The sequence below is a fragment of the Muntiacus reevesi genome, chromosome 15 (assembly GCF_963930625.1).
Source record: "Muntiacus reevesi chromosome 15, mMunRee1.1, whole genome shotgun sequence".
Lineage (NCBI taxonomy): Eukaryota > Metazoa > Chordata > Mammalia > Artiodactyla > Cervidae > Muntiacus > Muntiacus reevesi.
In genome coordinates, this window is record NC_089263.1 from 30,000,181 (window position 1) to 30,022,912 (window position 22,732).

Consider the following 22,732-nt stretch of genomic DNA (forward strand, 5'->3'; position numbering starts at 1 on the left):
CACTACTGTGGTCTCTTATGCTTGCAGACACATTCATTTATCTAATTTTAATCTTGAACCAAAAGAACAAAAATGTGTCCCAAGCAACAGGGACACATCTCTGTTGTTCTATTTCTTCTTTAATTTTTTTTTAAATTTTTTTCGAAATATCTGCATTTATTACAAACAAGGGTGCAGACCTGAGACTCCAAAACACATTAAAAGGTCCCGACCTACGATGTGGTAAGACACGAAGAGAGGGGTGGGGAACACCGAGGTATGTGTCTAGGTCACAGGAGCCCCCTCAGGGTCCCCTCCACCTTTGGTCCAGATGACACCTTGGCCCAGGTGTCCCCACTGCCAGGACATACCTAGGCCTGGGGTCCAGCAGCCGGGTAGTCTGTGGGGCTGGTGATGGGGAAGCAGGGACTCTGAGTCCTCTTCTCTCTGGGGAAGTCCCTCTAGGACCCAACGGTTTCAGCCTCACAGCAACCATTACACACATTTTGAAACAGAAAACAAGGTAAAATATTTAACTAAAAGTAAAATAAAAACACTGCAGGGAGGACACCTAAGTGGATAAGTGGTCAGGGGCTGCCCTGTCCACCTGTGAAAGGGGCCAGTGCCAACCGGGGCAACCAGAACCATGGGTAAGTGTGGGCCTCCAGGTGATCCCAGGAAGGGTGCAAGAAGGATCCAGGAAGATAAGTTTTCAGGGAGGGTGGGGCTCCACCTGAGGCGTTCAGATAATCAGGCGGCCACCCACCCTCCACGGGGCACAGCCCAGGCTGCAGGAGCCTCGGGAAAGGTCGAGACCCACCTGCAGCCAGGTCCTCAGCCTCACCCACTAGCCCACACCGTGGCTCTGGTGCTTCAAAGACAAACCTGGGGACAAGCCCTGGCCTCATGCCACGGCTAGTCATGCCACAGAAACTGGAGGACGGGTGCATCCTGCCCGCACAAAAGCTGTGCTGTCCTAGCACGACAAGCATCCCTGCTCCAGCCCCAGGTCTTGCTGGGGTGGCTGGAAAAGAACCGTTCTTTGGGGTTCCGGGCAGCATAATCTCAAGTGAGGAGGGGAGCACAGCATGGTCCCGGCAACTCTGACATGGACTGCTTCCCGCACCCCTCATCACCATCACCAGAAGCCTCAGGTACAAACGGGACACAGACACCACGTCTGGGGAGAAGAGGCCCGCATCCGCACACCCATTCACACACACGGGACAGATCAGCTGGTAGCCAAAGATGCCAGGGCGTGCTCAGGGGACTGCCTTCGGGGGCTCCATGTAGGCCGGATTATAAGGAGGCTGGCTGGCAGGGTAGGGCAGGGCTGCACCTCCAGCCATCATCTCGTGGTAGGCGGGGGGGGCCCATGGGCTGGGTCGGGTAGGGTGCTGTTGGCATCCCCGGCTGGGGGACCACAGAGTGGTAGCCCTAGTATGTTGGTCCAGGGTAGCTGGGCGGTTGCAAGTGAGGGGCGTGCATCACCGCGGTGGCCGTGGTGGTGGTCACAACCGGACTCGGTCGGCGGCACACCTTGTACAAACAGCAGCAGGAGCAGGTGCAGCAGACGATGACGGTGACCACGGCGATCACAAAGAGGGTCGCCCCAATGGCGATCACTGTGCCAAACCTGACAGAAAGCCAGTCAATGCTCCAGTGGCTGAGACTCCACACCTCCGCTACCGGAGGCATGGGTTCGATCCCCCATGTTAGTCTCCGCCTTCAGTCAGGGGTCTCCAGCACCCCGGGGGCTTCCCCATTCCATCCTGGGGCCACTCAGTTTCCTATTTCTTCTTTAATTTTTTAAAATGCTTTTCCTTTTATCAAAGTTACCCGATACACATAATTAACACAGTCAATAGTTCAAAGAAAGTAATTTCCTACTAGTCTCCCCACTTTTTTGTCAAATCCAGAGGCAATGATTTTAGCTCATTAGTTTATCTTTTTTCTTTTATACTAATGTATTTTGTGTTGTTATTTCTACATTTTTCAATTTTAGGATTAGCTCTTGACTTTTCATTGTGGAACATGAGGATTTAAGCTCTATTCCTGAACCTGGAACTACCACCACACTTTGACTCTCATGTTTTAGCCTATACTTCCAAATATAAAGAAAAAAAGAAGTGCTATTACCTAATTATCCAGAAAGCAGGAATATGAGGTTTATTACATTGCTTTCTGACATTAAAATACTTCATAATTTAAAAAAAATTTTATTGAGAGAGAGGACTAAATTACATGACTGTGAAAATTCTGTTTTATAGTTTTGTGATTTTCCTGATACTGCAGATGTGCCTACTCTGCCAAATGCAAGAGAAGCCAAGTTGACAGAGTAATTATTACTAAAATTTTGTAACTTTGATCAGAGATAGATAGGCATTCTCTGCTCCTCTATGAATAACTACTTTGGAACTAAAACATTGGCCACAGAATTTCAGATAAAGAACCTAATTAGGTATTGATTAAAATAAAAGCTTACCCCAAATGCCATTAGTTCTTAGGTGGTAGAAGCCAGTAGGCATGCCATGGGCCAGAATGGAGGCTATGGTAAAGTCTCAGAGAAGTGAAGGCAGAGAGACCTCAGGGGTGGCCTGATCAGCAAGAGACAAATAAATGGCTCGTGCTCCACTGGAACACTGTCCAAGTGGAAAGAAAAGATCAGGAATTCACTAGCTACCCTTTAGGATTGGTGGCCATGAGTACATTAACTAACCAGGTAAACCAGGAACTCACACTGGAAATCAGAATAGAAAAGTACATTATCTATAGTGAAACAGATCACCAGCCCAGGCGGGATGCATGAGACAAGTGCTCGGGCCTAGAGAACTGGGAAGACCCAGAGGAATCGGGTGGAGAGGGAGGGGGGAGGGGGGATCGGGATGGGGAATACATGTAACTCTATGGCTGATTCATATCAATGTATGACAAAACCCACTGAAATGTTGTGAAGTAATTAGCCTCCAACTAATTAAAAAAAAAAAAAAAAAGTCTTCTCCAACAAAAAAAAAAAAAAAAAAAAGAAAGAAAAGATACTATGTAGTGAGATCCCAACTTTTCCTCCTAACATGGGGTTACATAAGCCATACTCTTACTCTGATATGCACAGATGCCATTTTAAGGAGACAAGCAAGAGGATAGGGACTGAGGACTGTTACAAAAGCGGCTGTGTACTAACTGTGAAAACTATTTAAATTCCTGGATCAAACTAAGATTTAAACAAGTTGATTGTCTACTTAAAAGTTCTTCCTTGAATCAATGAAGAAGACTGAATCAGCGATAGCTAGCTACTTATTCCCTGCACATATCAGGTATAATAGGAGTGAATTTACTACCATAAGAATTCTAAAAGTTAGAAGAAATACACATATTAACAATCAGCTATATGTATGTGTGAATTATATACATAAACAACTATAAAAATTTCCCATCCTATTAAAGAGAAAATGAAAGCAATGGAAACTATGTCCTATAAGAAACAGTAGATGCTTTTTACATCATTTCTCAAACATAATTGTACTTATTGAGGTATATGGGGAAAATGAAGGTCCTTTCTAAATGAGCTGCAGGTTTTTTAATTTGACTTGATTTGCTGTTGAAGGGCAGAAGACGTTTTCCTAAACATGATTATAAAATAATAGCAAATACTTGTACTTTGTAGAAACACAAGTATTTACTGTTATTTCTCAGTCTGCCATCAATTCTGGAAGACATCTACTGCCTCTTCCACATCAATCATGGGCACATTGGAGCCAAAGAGACTGGCTTATATTCCATTAAATACAATGATATCTTTCTATTTTCACTACCTAAAATGTTCATTCAATCACCTATCTACTATAATTTACCAAGAAGAAATACTAACTTAGGAATTGTAAAATCATACTTGATTGTAAATATCCAATAAATTATAATTAAGATCCTTCATAAAAGTTCTTTTCATATTTTCCATTAATGAAATGAAAATAAACTATTATTGTCTCTATATGTGAATATATGAGTTGACAAACAAGTGTAATTTATATGCTTTTAAAGCCAAGGAGTCTCACAAACACAGAAATACATTAATTAAAAAAAGTTTTAAAATCTTTTTAGTTTCACTCTCTTTACAGAATTAAATGTACTTTATATAAGTCCTGCGAAAACCAGTATCAGCTTCTTCAGAGAATGTGAAAACAAGATTACAAAATAAATCAGAGTTTTATTAAAATTAATACTTTACTATTTCTCTAGTATTGTGTTAAAAAATTAAATTTTGGAATATATTTAAGCTAGTACCAGTTTCTTTGTCCTTTAGAAATCACGTTCTTTAAATATTTGGATTCTAAGATGATGAAAGAGAAAAAAATTGAACATATAGTAGCTTTTCTTGCAAAGTCTCAAGAAACACAAGAAAAATTTCCTGGTCAAATTACAATAAAAAACTAAAACATTAAGCCTTTCTTGCTCAGCAGCTACCTATTATGTTTAACAGGCTTAAAACAAAATGTGTCAGAGATCAAGAGTAAGTTATCTGATATGTCAAGTGCATAAGGTCAAAGGTCCAATTTTATTAGGTCAGAGGTGGTATAAATAAAATCTTATATGTCAAAGAAGAAGGGTCACAGATAAGGTGCATATAATATAAAGACATCACAGATGACAAGTAATAACTTTAAGTAGAACAAGTATGTTTACTATAGTTACCTTCACTGATTAAAAATGAAATGTGTGCATGAGTAAGTATAAAATGGCCTTTATATATCATGCAACTCATATGCACACTTGGTTTGAGGAAAAAGGGGCTATTACCAAAATAACTACATGAATGAAGTGAAAACTTAAAGAAAATTTAATACTTCTAAACTGAAACAGTACACAAAATGAATATATCAATCAAATCTCAAACCACAACAGCTAAACATCAAACTATGCTTTAGTAGCTATAAAAGTTATATAATACTATACATTTTTCTTCCAAAGTAAATGCATGAATCAAATATCCCTTCCTTCTCTATTTTTCTCAATAAGATAAAAACACATAAAATTTAGATTTCAGTTTACATAGTAGCAGTGTTGCACAAAATTTTAGAATATTGTTTTGTAAATTAAATAGAATATTTAACTTTTTTATTAAGAGAACTTAGTTACAAGTAATTTTTTTAAGTGGAAGATTTTCTTTTAAATAGTCTAATTAAATTCTAATTAATGGGGCTTCCCTGGTGGCTCAGTGTTGAAGAATCTATCTGCCAATGCAGGAGATATGGATTCGATCCATCGCCCGGGAAGATCCCACATGGCGTGGAGCAACTTAGCCCATATGCCACAACTAGTAGCCTGTGATCTACAGTCCAGAAGCTGCAATAAGAGAAGCCACTGCAATGAGAAGCCCGCACACTGCAAGGAAGAGTAGCCCTCGCTCACTGCAACTACAGAAAAGCCCATTCAGCAAAGACCCAGCAAAACAAAACAAAAAAATTTAATTAATGAAACAACTTGGGATTTTTTTAAAAAGTGAAACACACATTCACATGACTCTAGTTATAAACAGCAAAGCTAAGTAGAGAATGGGGACAACCACATGAATGATTCAAGTAAAAAAAAAAATTCCATAATACTTAAAATACCCAATTTGAGTAATAGGTAATATTTTTGGTAAACTAAATAGTTGATTAGTTTCATTTTTTATTTCACTTTTATTATTTGGTACTTAAAGTCATTCTATATAACCTTACAGTTCAACTTATTTCAATAAGTTTTTCTTAAATGCCTTACTATGCAACAAGCATTATGTCCAACAATGGATATACAGAAATTAAATATTTAAAGACTTCCACTTTCAGCCACAGTGAACTGGCTTATACTGGACTAACCTTCCAACTCCAAAAGTAGCAAAAAATATACAAAAGATCTACTTGAAGGCATTAAAAACAGCCAACACAGCCAGAACTTGAGACCATGATCCCTGAAAGGAGGGAAATACAGGAGGTGAGCTCCACATTCACTCTGGATTTTGCCCTAAGTGTTTATGCCAATTTTTGGCATGCAAGAACAGTGAAAGTTGAAAGTGCCAGTCTTACTGAGCTGAGGAGACAGAATTTGGTTTAGAGCTGTCAAAATAGTTGGAACTCAAGGGGCAGAAATCCTTAGAAGGAGTGAATCAAATTAACCGTGTGTAATTTCTCCTCAAACATTGGTCATATCGGAAACTTAGAAAACAGCAGCTCAGTTCCTCCTACCTAGGTAAGATTTATTAAGAACCAACCAAAAGGGACTTCCCTGGCGGTCCAAACGTTGAAGAGGCCAAATTGCAATGCCAGGGACATGGCTTCAGTCCCTGGTCCGTTGGGGAACTGCTGGGGACCACCTAGGCCCCTGCCACAGCTACTCAGCCCATGGACCACATCAAGAGAGCCTGCGTCCTGCAACCACTGAGTCTGCAGGCTCTAGAGCCCACATGCCGCCACTACACAGAAGCAAAGGATCCCACGAGCCGATAGGAAGATCCGGCCTGCCGCAACTGAGACCCAGACTCAGCCAAATAAATAAATACATTAAAAAAACAACCCACAAAATTACTCCTGCTTCCTGACAGTATCCAATCCAGAGCAATGTCTCATGTCTTTGAATACTCTCCCCTATCCAAATCACCTAAGCAAAAACCCAATTCCTATAATAAATCCGTTCCAACACCTTACTGAGAAACTCTACAATTTCCCCAGTGTGCACTTTCTCTTTTTGTAACAAATCAAAAAATCCAATTCTACTCAACTGTAGATGTGCTCCTGAAGGTCTCTGTCTGGAAGGCACTGACAAAAAGCTAAGAAAAAGAATGATCGAGAGCTTCACATAAACATTAGCGATCAATCTCACAGACTTAAGGATAAGTTAAAGAAGCCCAAGCACAAAAGGTATATACTGTAAGATAGCATTTATATGATGTTCAAGAACAGGTAAGACTGTCATGGTAGTCAGAGACTAGTTACCTTTGGGGGCGGGGCATGACTGAGACAGGGGATGAAGGAGCCTTCCAGGATTCAAGAAACAATTGATGTGCTGACGTCAGTGGAACAAATGCAAAAGTTCATTGAGTTATATACTTTAAATCTGTGTGTTCTATTAATATATACCATAATTAGAACAAAAAAGTTAAACACATATTTTCACTTTTTAAGTTTACACACAAGTACTGCCCTCAAAGAACCATAATAACCTTTCCTGGATATCTTAAGAGATACCTGAAAAACGTGAATTTCCCATCTTTGGGTACCTTTAGAAATTTACTTGTACATACAGAACCAACAAATTAAGAAATTAGTAGTATCATCCATATCTCAAGAACAATTGAATTAAAACATTTATAAAAATACTTGCACAAATCTAAATTCCATGTTAACAGTAACTATAGGTAGGTAAATAATGCATTTTGAAAAATTCCTATGTACTGTATTGATACAAAATTACCAATTTCTATGATTTTTATATTGTTAGCTATTTTCTAAGAAACATAGAGTATCACTGAACAACTCTTAAATTACTAAAATATCAAAATATCATAAACCTTTTATTAATCTTTTTCTTTTTTTATTGGAGTATAATTTTTTTACAATGTTGTGTTAGTTTCTGCTGTATAACAAAGTGATCAACTAAATGTATACATATATCCCCTTCCTCATGAAGCTCTGTCCCACCTGACCCCCACCCCCCTCACGTCATCACAGAACACCAAGATGAGCTTCCAGTGCTATATAGCGGGTTCCCACTAAGCTATCTATTTTACACATGGTAGTGTATATATCCATAAACCCGTTTATACATTGAAATTATATAAACAGTATTAAATTCTTATTTCTATGTTTCTTATTAATATATATACTAAAATAAAGATATTTGTATACTATATTGTTGTTGTTTAGTCGCTAAGTCATGTACAACTCCTTTGTGACCCCATAGACAATAGCCTGCCAGGTTCCTTCTGTCCATGGGATTTTCCAGGCAAGAACACTGGAAAGGGTTGCCATTTCCGCCTCCAGAGAATCTTCCCAACTCAGGTATCAAGTCCACGTCTCCTGCATTGGCAGGCAGATTTTTTACCACTGAGCTACCAGGGAAACCCATATTGTAGTAGTTAATAAATATAGCTTTAGATAATCACAGAGACACATATGAACATGGATTTCTTCATTATAGAAGAGAATATAGAAGGTACTCAATAAATACATGTAAATGAACCAAAGTAAAGCTTACCACTTCTTCATCTGAAAGTTCACGCCCTTGGATGCTGCTATTTTCTCTCACAGCTTGCTGGTGTTTTTTTCCTTTAATGTGACTAAAAAGATACACCTCTGAAGAGATCTAAAAGCATAATATAAAAGCAATGTAATGAACATTTAATTATATCTTATTTTAAATATTATACATTCTATACAGTATATATATGCAACTTGCAATTGCTCTAGGATTTATATATTAGTCTTAAAAATATTTTCTTTAGAATATAATTCTAAGACTCCTCTAGAAGACAGATGATAAAAAAGGCATGTCATCAAAGCCAACCTTAACAGGATATCATTTCTTCTAAGTATAAAGGTGCAAGTTTCAGCACTGAAAAATGTTGCTTCACTTTTGTGGTCCTAATATCCCAAAATATTGACCTAGGTATCATTAGGCTAAAATATCATTAGTATCATTAGGTAAACATCCATCTGAGCAGCAACTGCATGGTTTGGTCCTTTGCATTGCTACTCCTAGATGCTGATACTGTTTCTGTACTATCTATACTTACTTTGCATAAAAATCATTAAAGAAATTCATGGTACTCAGCACATGCCTTGTATGACTTTTAAGACTAGAGAATATATTCCATAGTTTAATACACTTCAGTAATAAATTGTAACGTCTCATCACAACACTGATACTGACAACCTACCAAGACATTACAGAGAGAACACTGCTTCTTTCTTTCATAAGGGGTTAGTTTGGGGGCATAATCGGTATTCGCATGCCGTCCACTGCTTAACTCAGCAGCTTTTTCTTTTCTTTGTTCAATCTGCTCCATGTGTCTTCTAATGCTTTCATCATGCTGTAAATGAAATCAAAGTGTAAAAATATAGAAATGTATTCATTACACTGAGAACCTGAAAAAGCAGTATTTCTATTAAACTTTCTAAAATAATAGAATGTCTTAATTCAATATTGGACGCTGATGATAAGAATTTATATAAAGCCCTTTATCATCCCCTACATGCGTAGTAATATTTTTTAAGGGTACTCCATGGAATTACACTGTGGGTTATTAATAAGCATTTTACAGAAGAGTTTCTGTGGTGAAATAACTTTGGAAAATAGTTGAAGCTACTTACTGGCTCTAGGCTTGTCACTCTGCACTGATGTAACAAACCCAGATTATACTGAGCAACATTTTACATACCCTTTTGACCGTAATATACACGAGAAGCACTCTGTGGAACATACTATGGGAAATGCTGCCCCACCATAAAGACCAAGCTTATCCTCAGCAGAAAAGGCCCATCATGACACAGACCTCTACCCACAGCATCTCCAACAACTTCCCAGAAAACAAAAAACAAACAAACCCAGAAACACTATTTCAGACTTTTGACTTCATGCTCATATCATTTTATACAGCTGGGTGCCATCCCACCCATCTACCTATTCAACTCATCTTTTTTTAAAGATTCAGCTCAGAAATTATCCTCTAAAATTATTTCCCTGACTTCTGAAACCCTTCATGTTGGCTTAGGTATTTTCCACCTCTGTATTTTCATGACGCTCCATGATTACCTTTATCCATATAGAAATTATCTGATTAGCATCTGAATCTCACACTAGATTATGAGTTTCTTGAAACTTAGAACCATGTCTTACTCATCTCTGTATCCCCATGCCTACCACCAGATTCAATAAGTATTTGCTGCATTAGATTTAAATCAATGATAAAGTTCTAGGACAATACAAACAGTATTACTCTACTGTTCGGAATGGTTCATATTTTGATTAATAATACTCTACTCTATGGAATTTATTACCCTTGTGAAACCCCAACATGTAAATAATTATGACATAATGTAAAATATTCACACTGCTAGAAACTACCAATGGCAAAGACTTTCTAGAACATATCATCTCCCAAGCTATAATTATGCAATTTATAAGCACTGAAATATTTTATTTCTAAATTATTAGAGGTCTATAAATATTAAAAGTTTAATAGTTAATGTCCTCGAGTCATTAACAGATTACTTAGTAAAACCAACAAATGTTAAAATTCTTTACATTTTTTCCCTCAATGGCCTTATCTAATTAAAATAATTTGTTTTCAGGTAGTTGAGTTGGAAATGATCAAAGACAAACCACATAACTCCAAAATTTAGTAACACAAATTAATCCAATTTTTATACAATTAGTTAAAAAGAAAAAATATTAATCTCAGGCTACATTAAAACAGCTCTAAAGTTTCAAAGTAAAATATATAACATTCCTACCTTGAGCTGGATTTTTTTCTGTAGCTCTTCCATAGCTTCTTGTTGAGCAGCTGTGAGTGCTGCCAATCGTTCTTCCCTGTCTCTGTAAGAAGAGAGTTAAAATTATAAACTCAATGCTTATAGTAACAAATTTCATGCAGTTAAAAAATATAATTAGGACACATAGGCATATGTATTTTAGAGCTTTTAAAATCATTTTTTCAGAGTGCCTACTAAGTCTTGGATATATTATTGCACATTAAACATTTGGGAAGCAACAGACATTGTTAGTTATACAAATATTAGGTTGATGAAAAAGTAATTGTGGCTTTGGACCATCAATTTTAAATAATTATAACTAGGCTCAAACACATCTTTATTAATCAAAATATGAACCTTTAAAATCAATACATTTTTGCCAATGAGAAACAAGTTTGTTTATTCCTGTAGTGCAAAAATCTGTGCTTTGGGATTCGGTGAATGCCTGGAGAGCATTTTCTGCATTCTCTGTTTGTGGAAATGTTTACCCTGCAAAAGTTGTTGAGATATTTGAAGAAGTGGTAGTCAGTTGACGAGAGATCAGGAAAATGGTAGATGAGGCAAAACTTTGTAGCCCAATTCGTTCAACTTTTGAAGCTTTGGTTGTGCGACATGCAGTCAGGTATCATCATGGATGGAGAAGAACTGGGCCCTTTCTGTTGACCAGTGCCAGCTGCAGGCATTGCAGTTTTCAGTCATCTCATCAATGTGCTGAGCATACTGCTCAGATGTAATGGTTTCACCGGGATCCAGAAAGCTGTAGTGGATCAGACCGCCAACAAACCACCAAATAGTGACCATGACCTTTTTTGGTGCAAGTTTGGCTTTGGGAAGTGCTCTGGAGCTTCTTCTCGGTCCAACCACTGAGCTGGTCATTGCCTATCATCAAATAAAATTCCTTTTCATTGCACATCACAATTTGATCAAGAAATGGGTTGCTGCCGTTGTGCAGAATAAGACAAGATGACACTTCAAAACAACATTTTTTTTTTTTACTTTTGGTCACCTCATGAGGTACCCACTTATTGAGCTTTTTCACCTTTCCAATTTGCTTCAAATGCCAAGTGACCATAGAATGGTTAGTGTTGCATGCATCAGCAACTTCTTGTGTAGTTGTAAGAGGATGAGCTTCAACAATGGCTCTCAATTGGACATTGTCAACTTCCAATAGCTGGCCACTACACTCCTCATCTTCAAGGCTCTCAATCTCCATTGCAAAACTTCTTGAACTGCACTGTACATTTGTTAAGCAGTTTCTGGGACAAATGTGTTGATGTTGCAAGTTGTCTCTACTGCTTTACAATCTATTTTGCACTTTAATAAAAAAATTGCTTGAATTTACTTTTTGTCTAACATAATTTCTATGGTCTAAAATAAATATAAAATAAACAGCAAGTGATAAATCATTAGAAAAAACATAAAGTGAGAAATGTGCATTAAAATGATGTATAACATAACCACATTTAAGAATGTATGCCAATATCAAAGGGAAAAGTTCAACAGTGCAAAACTGCAATTACTTTTGCACCAACCTAATAGGCTTCTGGACCCAGGAATGGGTTTAAACACTAACTCTGGAACTGTGAAAGTGAAAGTCACTCAGTTGTGTCTGACTCTTTGCAACCCCACAGACTACAGTCCATGACAGCTCAGTTGGTAAAGAGTCCGCCTACAATGCAGGAGACCCCAGTTTGATTACTGGGTCGGGAAGATCCTCTGGAGAAGGGATCAGCTACCCACTCCAGTATTCTGGCCTGGAGAATTCCAGGGACTGTGTAGTTCACAGGGTCACAAAGAGTCAGACACGACTCAGCGACTTTCACTTTCACTTCATTGGAACTGTAATTTAATTATGGCACATTTAAAATATACATTTATCTCTTTTCCTGTATAAAAATCTGTAAATTATTAAAGGGATAGAAAAGGCTAATATCCCCAAAGACAAAGAGAACAGGACAGGAAACAATCACAAACTTTGAGATGTCCAAAGAAGTAAGACAATGTTTAGGAAAAAAGCAGTCAAATGAAGCTTTCTCTGAATGAAGCCTTATGTTGGATTTAGTAGACAAGGACTATAACAGCTATTATAAATATGTTATTACGAATTAAAAGACAGTATGTCAACCTAAGGAAAAAATATCATGACAATGATTCAACAGATAGAGAATCGCAATAGAGAAAGATTTTTTTAAAAAACTTTCCAACGAAAGAAACTAGGAATCCTTAAACAAATGGCTGATTCAAGGGGTGCAGCAGGGAAAATATAAGATGAATTTGAAGCACCTTTCAGTGCCAGAAAGTAAGGATATACTCAAAAACCAAAATGAAGAAGTGTATCTAAGGCAAACGGGGGTCAAATGAAAAAGCTCTCAATGTCCAAAGATGAACCAATTTGAGTAACAGAATAAATGCCATAATATTGATGTATAAATGACATATTGATATAAAACAGGAATTTAATAAATAGGAGAACAAATATCCTGTACAGAAGAAGGGCACACAATTTATGTAGGAATTCTTCTCTCAAGGAGGTAGAGAATAACTCCCCATCTCTTCAGCTTAGCCAGTGCTTAGTGACTTGCTTTCAAGGATGATAGTATATTGGAAATTTAAATTAAAATTAAAGTATACAATGGAAAAGTCTAACAAAACTACCTTATCCAGGTGATTAAGACTAACAAAATCAGTGAAAACTCAAGGTGATATCATGAACTTTTGACATTTGAAAAATGGTAATTCACATTCACCACTGTGGTCTTCCTCCCCAAAACCATAACCTCAATATAACCATGAGAAAAACATCATCAGACAAATCCTAATTGAGGAAAAGGCTACAAAATACCTGACCACTATTCAGTACTGTCAAGGTCATCAAAACCATGGAAAGCCTGAGAAACTGCTACAATTCAGAAGAACCTGAAGAGAAATGACAATTAAATATCTGAAGAAATAGTGGCCGAATACTTTCAAAATTTGATGAAAACACTAATGTAATAGAGTAGGATAATCATGAAGAAAAACAATCTGGACAAATCATAATGAAACTGGTGAAAAACCAAGTAAAAAAGAAACTGAAAACAAAACAAAAAAACCCTCACCATATACAGTGGCAAAACAGTATGATTAATGGCCGAATTTTCATCAAAAATAATAGTAAGAATATTCAAAGTACTGAAGGATTTAGCCAGTGCAATATGGCAAGAAAAAAGAAATTAAAGGCATCCGTATTACAAAGCAAGAAGTAAGGCAAGGACTATTTGCAGATGACATGAGCCTTTATGAAAATGTCCTAAAGAACAACAGCAGCAAAAAAGAAAACACTAATAGGAAAACACTCATAGGAAAATTGGGCAAGATCATTAAAAAACTGTAAAATAAGGTAAATAAAAAAATTGATTGTATTTCTATACAACAGCAAAATACTACCAAAAATGAAATAAAATAATTCCATTTTCAATGACCTCAAGAAGAGTACTTAATAAATTTAAGAAATGAACTAAATTTAAGAAATGAATTAAATGAATTACAAGATCCATTTTCTAAAAACTACAAAATATTGTTGAGAGAAATTAAAGCAGATACAGAGACACACACCATATTCATATATCATAATATACAATATTATAAAGGTGGCAATTCTCCCCACAACAATCTACAGATTCAAGGCAGTTGCTATAAAAAATCTTGGAAGCTTTTTATTTTTAAGAAAATGATGAACATACCCTAAAAAATTATTTGGAAAGCAATTTTGAAAGAGGACAACAACACTTGAGTACTTATATTACTTGTTTTCAAAACCTGCTATAAAGTTACAGTAGTTAAAACAGTGTGGTGCTAAAGTAAGAAGAGGCACCAAAAGAAAAGGGTATCAAAAGAAAAGGACAGAGTCCAGAAATAAACTGTCACATCTATGATTAATTGATCGTGAACAGGTAGCAAGGCAGTTCAATGGTTAAAAGCTAGACTCTTCAACAAATGGTGCTATGATAAATGAGTATCATAGGCAAATGAATAAATTTAGATTTTCCTTTTCATACTATATCTAAAAGCTACCTTAAAAGGATATAAAACCTAAATGTGTAGCAAACTGAAAACCATAACATTTTGAAGAATACCTTATGACACGGGATATTAAAAAATTTCATAAACAAGATCAAAAGGTGCAAATCAATTTGGCCAATTAAATGCTTTGTCTTTGGTCTTTGAATCTTTTTAAAATTAATTAATTTATTTTAATTGGAGGATAATTTCTTTACAATATTGTGGTGGTTTCTGTGATACACTGACATGAATCACCCACGGGTGCACATGTCTCCCCATCCTGAACTCCCCTCCCACCTCCCAACCCCCACCCACCCGACCCCTCTGGGTTGTCCCAGAGCACCAGCTTTGAGTGTCCTGGTCTTTGAATCTTAAACAAGAGATGTTAAAAAGTAGGAATGGCTAAGTGTCATTTATTATAATGAGAAAGACAACATACTAACTGGATTACTTCCATCAAAGGACCACTGCTATAGCTCCTAGGACCTAGCCTTTGGTGTCTGACCAAGTCCAAACCTGGTCCTCTAACTTCCTGTCACTTTTCCTCACAATATTTAAGTTAGCTAGTATCAAATTCTATTTCTTACAACTGAAAATATCTTGAAACATCAAGTTTCCCATCCAATAGAAATGTTCAAAAGGTTTCCATATTAAGTAGAGTGTCTTAATTCCTGGAAATCAAAATTCAGTAAAACATTTCTATATATGTGACTATTTCTAAAAAATCTACATGATAGTAAATAGCTTCAAAATTTGATCTGAATATGCACTCACTACAAAATGTTCATCAGGACCAAAAATAGAGATAGCAAATGAAGTACCTAGCTCTTTCCCGGGCTGCATCTTCACGGGCTTTTTCCTTTTCTTGCCTCTGTTGTTCAATTCGGGCTTCTTGTTCTTTCCTTTTCATTAACAATTCTTCTACACGGGCCTGCCGTTCTGCTTCTAGAGCTCGCTTACGTTCCTAGTATTAAAAATGTTTTAAAAGATGTTAGAATTACGTGTAAGATGAAGATGATTAAAGGTGACATAGCTTGGACATAGACTTATAAATTCAAGACAGACAAATACCTGACTTGTTATTATGTTTCTCAGAATTTAAACAAAAATCAAGTTATCAATGATATCTGGCCTTCACATGTCATTTATTAGTGCTACAAAATAATTATAAGAATAAATGCTATTTTAAGCACTGAAACATGTTTATTACCATATGTAAAATAGATGTCCAGTCCAAGTACGATGCATGAAGCAGAGCACTCAAAGTCAGTGCTCTGAGACAACCCAGAGGGATGGGGTGGGGATGGAGGTGGGGGGTGGTGTTCAGGATGGGGGCACACATGTGCACCCATGGCTGATTCATGTCAATGTATGGCAAAAACCATCACAATATTGTAATTATCCTCCAATTAAAATAAATTAATAAAAAATAAAGAATAGATGTTATTTTAATAGATATTATACTATTTATATTCTGTGAGAATCTGATAAATATTTTATGTTTAATCACTTCTAAACCCCTGTGTTTAAATGGTTGTAGAAATAACAGAATATGATGAAGAAAGCATAATTAAAAGAATTTATTTCTGAACTAAGCTTTCGTCTTAACTGAAGAAAAGCTTGTAGCCAGGCTTCCCAGGTGGCTCAGTGGTAAAGAATCTGCCTGCCAAGGTAGGAGCCACAGGAGATACAGGTTTAATTCCTGGGTGGGGAAGATCCCCTGGAGGAGGAAATGACAGCCCACTCTAATATTCTTGCAGGGATAATCCCATAGACAGAGAAGCCTGATGAGTTACAGTCCATGGTGTTGCAAAGAGTCAGACATGACTGAACAATTGAACACACACACACACACAGGCACAAGTTTGTGGCCAGGAGAAAGAGGCATTATAATATAGCATAGTGGATAAGAGAGTGGATACTGCATTAGATTCTCTAATTTTGTTTCCTGATTCCATTATTTACTGTCGGGTGACTCTGGTCTAGTTACATAATAGATGTGAATTAGTTTTCTAGAAGACAAAAAAAAAAAAAAAAAAATAGTACTTTTAAGTATACTGTAAAGAACATATGAGATAATACAGGAAAAGCACTTACCACAGGGGTTGGCATATACTAAATTCTCAGTAATTACTTATTATAATCATTATTAAGGTAGAAAATACTTCTTTAAAACACTGTGATATACTTCCTGTATATATTTTTGCCTACTAGGAGTAGGCGAAATTTTCACCATATTACTCGATATACCAATGTATTTCTTTCAATTCATCCCCATTCTCTAGGTACACAACATCTCCCTGGTCACACTTCTTATGATAAATAGAACACACCGATCTAGGCTCCAGTAACTACTACTTAGATAACTTTGAGCAAGTCATTTTACCTTAAAAAGACACACCATTTATTGTGAGATCTAAATTATTAATATAGGTAAGCACTGAGCAAAGTGTTTAGTACGTAGTAAAGTGTTCAGTAAATGACTGCAGATAAAGCAGTTTCTGTCTCAAGAACACTGAGGAGAGAAGTAAATATTTCTAATAATTAACTAAACTCACAATGGTAACTTTATCTCTACAAGAAGTTGTATGTATGCAGGGGGAAAAAACCTTTTTAAAGTAGGACCACCAAAGGGTACCTAATTCTTTTCTTTCTTTGTTGTTTCTTTTTGGAGAGGGGACTGGGAGCTGGAGGAAATGTACTGATTTCAGAAGAGTATGTCTGACAGACTGCAAACTGTTAAAAGTATCCAAATAGATTTTAAACAGTCATTACTTTCTGAAATACTATTCATGGATTAATGTTACAGCTACCTCTCACTACTAAGTTAAGTATAATATGTAGCAACTTGTTTAGCTATTTATTATCTGAAAAACCGAATCGTAAAAACAATCAAGTTCAGTACAGAAAATTTTCTCCAATAAAAAACATACATGAAAGTTTTCTCTTAACCTCAAATTTACTTGAAGTTTTTTTTTAAAAAATCTGCAGTATATCTGAAAACACAACTGCCACACTAAAATGTAAAAAGATAAAGCTTAAGTATAATTAAAACAGAACTTTTCATTTCATATTTTATAAAAACAAAATCTTATGGAATATACTTTTAAAAATTATAAGTTGGTCTTATAAATTAAACATACTAATATTATATAAAACAGTTACTTTATATGTATATGCAATGCAACTAAGTTGTACGCATAAATATTAATACAATGTCAACTTGTTGAATGTTTTTATGGATATAAGAAATACTCCAACATTGTACTAACAGAAATAATTGAATTTCAAAAAAAATCCAATCCTCTAATTTCTGTTGTTTTTAATAAGTAGAAAAGAAAATTGGTTAATTGTATAACCAACGAGTAAAACTAGCAAATTCAGTTAGTATCTTCCTTTCTAAAATATGTTTCCTAAAGACAGGAAACTCTGCACTCCATAAAAGCATCTTGCACAGAGCACAAGTTTGATAAATACCTATTAAGCAAATGAAGCATAAGTTTTAAAATAATATTCATCATAAATCTGTAAGCTTACAAATATAAAGTATAAACCTACAGCAACTGAACTGGAAAGACATCTACCTCTCAAGCCTTCTGAAACCTCTCAGACTCCCATATGCTTTGTTTCACAGTCAAGGATATATTTATGGTGGCCAAAGAAAGGATTTTGTAACCCTGCCCTTTATGCCTGCAAATCAAAAGATTATGGCAAGAGGACAAGGCAGACTATCTAAGAAATTGGGCATTAAATTAATTTATCAATAATTTATATAACAAAAATGGCAAATTAAGAATGTGCAATGGTAGCATTCATTAACTTAGTATTCCACTTGCAAAAAAACCAAGAATCACAACTGCCTTTAACAGTTAATTTTGGGAGTTTTTCAAAAGTAAAATTAAAACAGATGGGGGCCTGTCTGAATTCTTCTCTGAGTTAGTATCTTACTATTAAGATATTTATATGTTCGGCTTTAGTGCCTAGCACATCCAGTAAAGACTATACATTAAAAATTTTTTTTAAATTTTATATATTTATGTATATAAAACCAACAAATTTTCTACTATCAGTATATAGATTAAACTTATGTACATAGGTTTTAAATTTTCCATTGAACATTAAATCCATAAGAAATTTCAACATTTTAAAAAAGAAAATTCTGAGTAATCAAAAAATGTGTTAGTGATTACAAAAAATCACTTACTACTTTCAGAAAAGACCTGCTTTCCTTTAAGCCTTAATAAGTGTTTCAAATAATGAAATAAGACTAATTTTTAAACATAAAATAACTGCTGTATTTTCAAATCTTCAAAATAAATGTAGAAAAGTAACCACAGAAGTCTATTCAAAAATATACAATACTGCTCACATATTTTCCCACAAAATCCAGCTAAGAAGCCACCTCTTCCAGAGAACTTTCCCTGACATTCCCCTCTCATCAATAGAGCTAATTATTCTGTGATACCACTATAGCCTATACAGGTTTCTATTACATTTTCACACTGTTCTATTATTTACCATTAAGGCAAAGACCATTATTTATTTATTTTTGAATTACTAATGCATAATGGTTATTCAAAAGTAACAATTTTCAAAATGATTATTAGTCTAAAATGGTCCCACTGCAGAAAGAAAAATAGCAATAAAGCTGAAGAGATGGCACAAATTAAAAATTCAAATATCCTATTTCATTTACTCATCTAAGAATATTAGTTAATGGACAACTTTAATTTTTAAATGATAATAATGAAACTTTTTACTGTCTCTTTGATAGGAAAAGCTAAATTTTCTCTAATAGTAACATCCTGTATTTTTAAACATAAGTTAGCTTGGCACTCAAGATTAAAATAAGACCCTGAACTCAAATCAAGCAGAGACTGGGTGAATATGGGACTGTTTGCTAGTACACAAAAATAGCATGAAGTAACCAATAAACTTGAAAGCTGTATTGATATTTTAATCTTCTAAAATTACCAGTGAGATAAAGAAGCATAAAATATTAATAACGTCCCTAAGTTTTAACGTAACAACAAAGTTCTTCATGATCAAGTCTATAACTCTACATGCTGTACTCGCTCATACCTCCTTCTGCATGGAATGCCTATTTCCACCATTTGCAACTATCTCATTACTCAAATGTTGGGTAAGGCACCATCTCCTCCAGAAAGCTTTTTCTTGACTTTCTCATGTCTCAATTTGAGTAATGTGTTCTCCTTTGTGCTTCCAAAATGCTTTTACTGTTACACTTATCCTAATGGGTTAAGATTTATTTACATATACGTCTCTGCATTGTGATCAAAGACATATCTTTTTCATGTCCTTAAGCAAAGCTAATGGCAACCCACTCCAGTATTCTTGCCTGGAAAATCCCATAGACGGAGAAGCCTGGCGGGCTACAGTCCATTGCGTCGCAAAGAGTTGAACACGACTAAGTGACTAACACACACACACAAGCAAAGCTCAGCACATGGATACCAGCAATAATTCAATACATGATCACTGAATGAATAAACAAAGAAATATTAGTCGTAATAGATAAAGTATGTGTCTGCATTCATAGTTGATCTTGAGGAAGATCTAAAATAGTTAAAAAACCCTTCTTCCCATTCTGAAAATGGTAGCTGACTTACGTATGCTACAGAGCTTTAAGTACCTGATGATGCTGCCCAAAATACGACAGGCACTCCCTGTTATAAGCATAAAAATTGCCCAGTTCCTTAAGGCTATATAAACAGGTTCAAACACAACCCACTTTTAATAGACGAAAGGAACATATTCTTTCCCAACCTAATTAGAAAAGAATAGATAATAATCTGTCCAGAGCAATTTAGCTCTTCATCTGGTTGAGATTAGAGATTCAAATTGACAAAGACACTGATAGCGTTATCTGAAGAAGTACACACTGCCTTTGCTCTCAGACTTCTGAAACCAACCTAGGACTGACTTCTTTTTTTATGCCCAGGGCCTAGGAAATGGACAGTGCTCACAAATGCCTGCTGAATAAAATTCTACCTGAACAGCTTCATCACGTGCTTGCTTTTCTTCCTGTCTTCTCTGACGCTCTTCCTGTAACTCATTAAGCCTCTGCTCATATTCCTTCAATTTTGATAAAACATCATGGCGTTTGTTCTGGGCTTCGAGGGTATTTATAAAGGCAATTTCGTTTACCTTCAACAACAACAACAACAAAAAAACACAGAAAGTGAGTTTCAAATTAGGCTCATTCTAAGGCACATCAGACACATCAGATTCTTAACACATCATGTTAAGAAATTTAACAGTCTTTATTTAATAATATAAACCAGTTGTATAAGGCATAGAACAAAAAATGAATGACTTACAGTCTTTTATTTCAATATTTATTCCCCAAATGGATAATAATCTAGTGTATATAACAAATCCAGAGGCCATAGTTAGAAGTGAAATAGAGTAAATAAAGGCCTGCCATTGAAATTTTTTATTGAAATACAATTGATTTACAGCAAAGTGATTCAGTTATACATACATATATGTATTAATTCTCTGTGTTATACAATATGACCTTGTTATTCATCCATTCTATATATAATAGTTTGCATCTACTATAGGGCTAATAGTTATTATGGGGCTAACAGTTAGCCCCAAATTCCCAACCCAATCCTCCCCTGTGCCCTCTCCCCTTGGCAACCACAAGCCTATTCTCCATGTCTGTGAGACTATTTCTGTTCTGTAGATAGGTTCCTTTGTGTCATATTTTAGATTCCACATACAAGTGCTATCACACGGCATTTGTCTTTTTCTGACTTACTTCACTGTACATGACAGTCTCTAGGTCCAACCACATTTCCACAAATGACCCAAATTCATTCCTTTTTATAGCTGAGTAATAGTCCATTGAATATATGTACCACAACTTCTTTATCCATTCATCAGTAGATGGAAATTAAGGTTACTTCCACGTCCTGGCTATTGTACAATGTGCAATGAACTGGCTACTATGCAATGAACATCGGGGTGCATGTATCTTTTTGAATTACAGTTTTCTCAGGGTATAGGCCCAGTAGTGGTATTGTTGAGTCATATGGTAGTTCTATCTTTAGATTTTTAAGGAACCTCCATACTGCTCTCCATCATGGCTATATCAATTTACATTTGCACCAATAGTTCAAAATGGTTCCTTTTCCTTCATCCCCTCTCCAACATTATTTGAAGCATTTTTGATGATGGTCATTCTGATCCATGTGAAGTGATACCTCACTGTAGTTTTGATCTGCATTTCTCTAATAATTAGTGATGCTGAACATGATCTCATGTCCTTTTTGGCCATTTGTATGTCTTCTTTGGTGAAATGTCTATTTAGGACTTATGCCCATTTTTTGACTGGGTTGTTTGTTTTTTTTTTTGGTATTGAGTGGCATGAGCTGTTTGTATATTTTGGAGATTAATTCCTTGTCAATTGCTTTGTTTGCAAATATTTTCTCCCATTCTGAGAGTTGACTTTTCGTTTTGTTTACAGTTACCTCTGCTGTGCAAAAGCTTTTAAGTTTAATTAGGTCCTTTTGTTTATTTTTATTTTCATTACTCAAGGAGGTGGGTCAAAAAGATGAGTGTTCTTCCTGTTTTCCTCTAAAAGTTTTATAGTGTCCAGTCTTACATTTAGGTCTTTATTCCATTTTGACTTTGCTTTTGTGCATGGTGTTAGGGAGTATTCTAATTTCATTCTTTTACATGCAGCTGTCCAGTTCTCCCAGCACTACTTATTAAAGAGACTATCTTTTCTCTATTGTATATTCCTGCCTCTGCCATATATTAGGTGACCATAAGTGCGTGGGTTTATCTCTGGTCTTTCTACCCTGTTCCATTGATCTACATTTCTGATTTTGTGCCAGTACCACACTGTCTTAGTTACTATACAAATCAATTTTCTTCAACATACACCAAATAAGCTATAATTAGGTACAAAGTACTGAACTACATATACTTCATCCTCAACTTTATATATATTGATTCTTAACAGTCAAGTTTTGCTAGAGAGTACAGTTTTTATGAATAAAGTATAGCTAATGAAAAAAGCTGGAAAATGTAAGTTGGGATGAAATGCCTCATTCTTGAAAGTCAGAAGGACGGCGTGCTGTTGTAAAAAAAGGCAGAGTGAAACCAGGAATTAAACACTGGAGCTTCTCTCTCTGACAGAAGTACAGACTCCAGGAACCCATGCTAAATGAAAT

The 22,732-nt window shown here is 35.8% G+C and overlaps 1 protein-coding gene and 1 pseudogene across 2 annotated transcripts in view; both read right to left on the reverse strand.

Moving 5' to 3' along the window:
• The window catches only part of SCAPER (S-phase cyclin A associated protein in the ER), a 398,005-nt gene that overhangs the window by 253,775 nt on the left and 121,498 nt on the right, over nucleotides 1-22,732 (reverse strand). For both annotated transcript variants that reach the window (XM_065906683.1, XM_065906682.1), the window contains exons 16-20: nucleotides 20,538-20,693; nucleotides 15,347-15,489; nucleotides 10,467-10,548; nucleotides 8,891-9,043; nucleotides 8,209-8,316 (exon numbers count right to left, since the gene is read on the reverse strand). In XM_065906683.1, coding sequence (XP_065762755.1) covers nucleotides 8,209-8,316; nucleotides 8,891-9,043; nucleotides 10,467-10,548; nucleotides 15,347-15,489; nucleotides 20,538-20,693 — 642 coding nt within the window. The remainder of the gene's footprint in view (nucleotides 1-8,208; nucleotides 8,317-8,890; nucleotides 9,044-10,466; nucleotides 10,549-15,346; nucleotides 15,490-20,537; nucleotides 20,694-22,732) is intronic.
• Nucleotides 163-1,746, reverse strand: LOC136147297 (protein shisa-5 pseudogene; annotated as a pseudogene).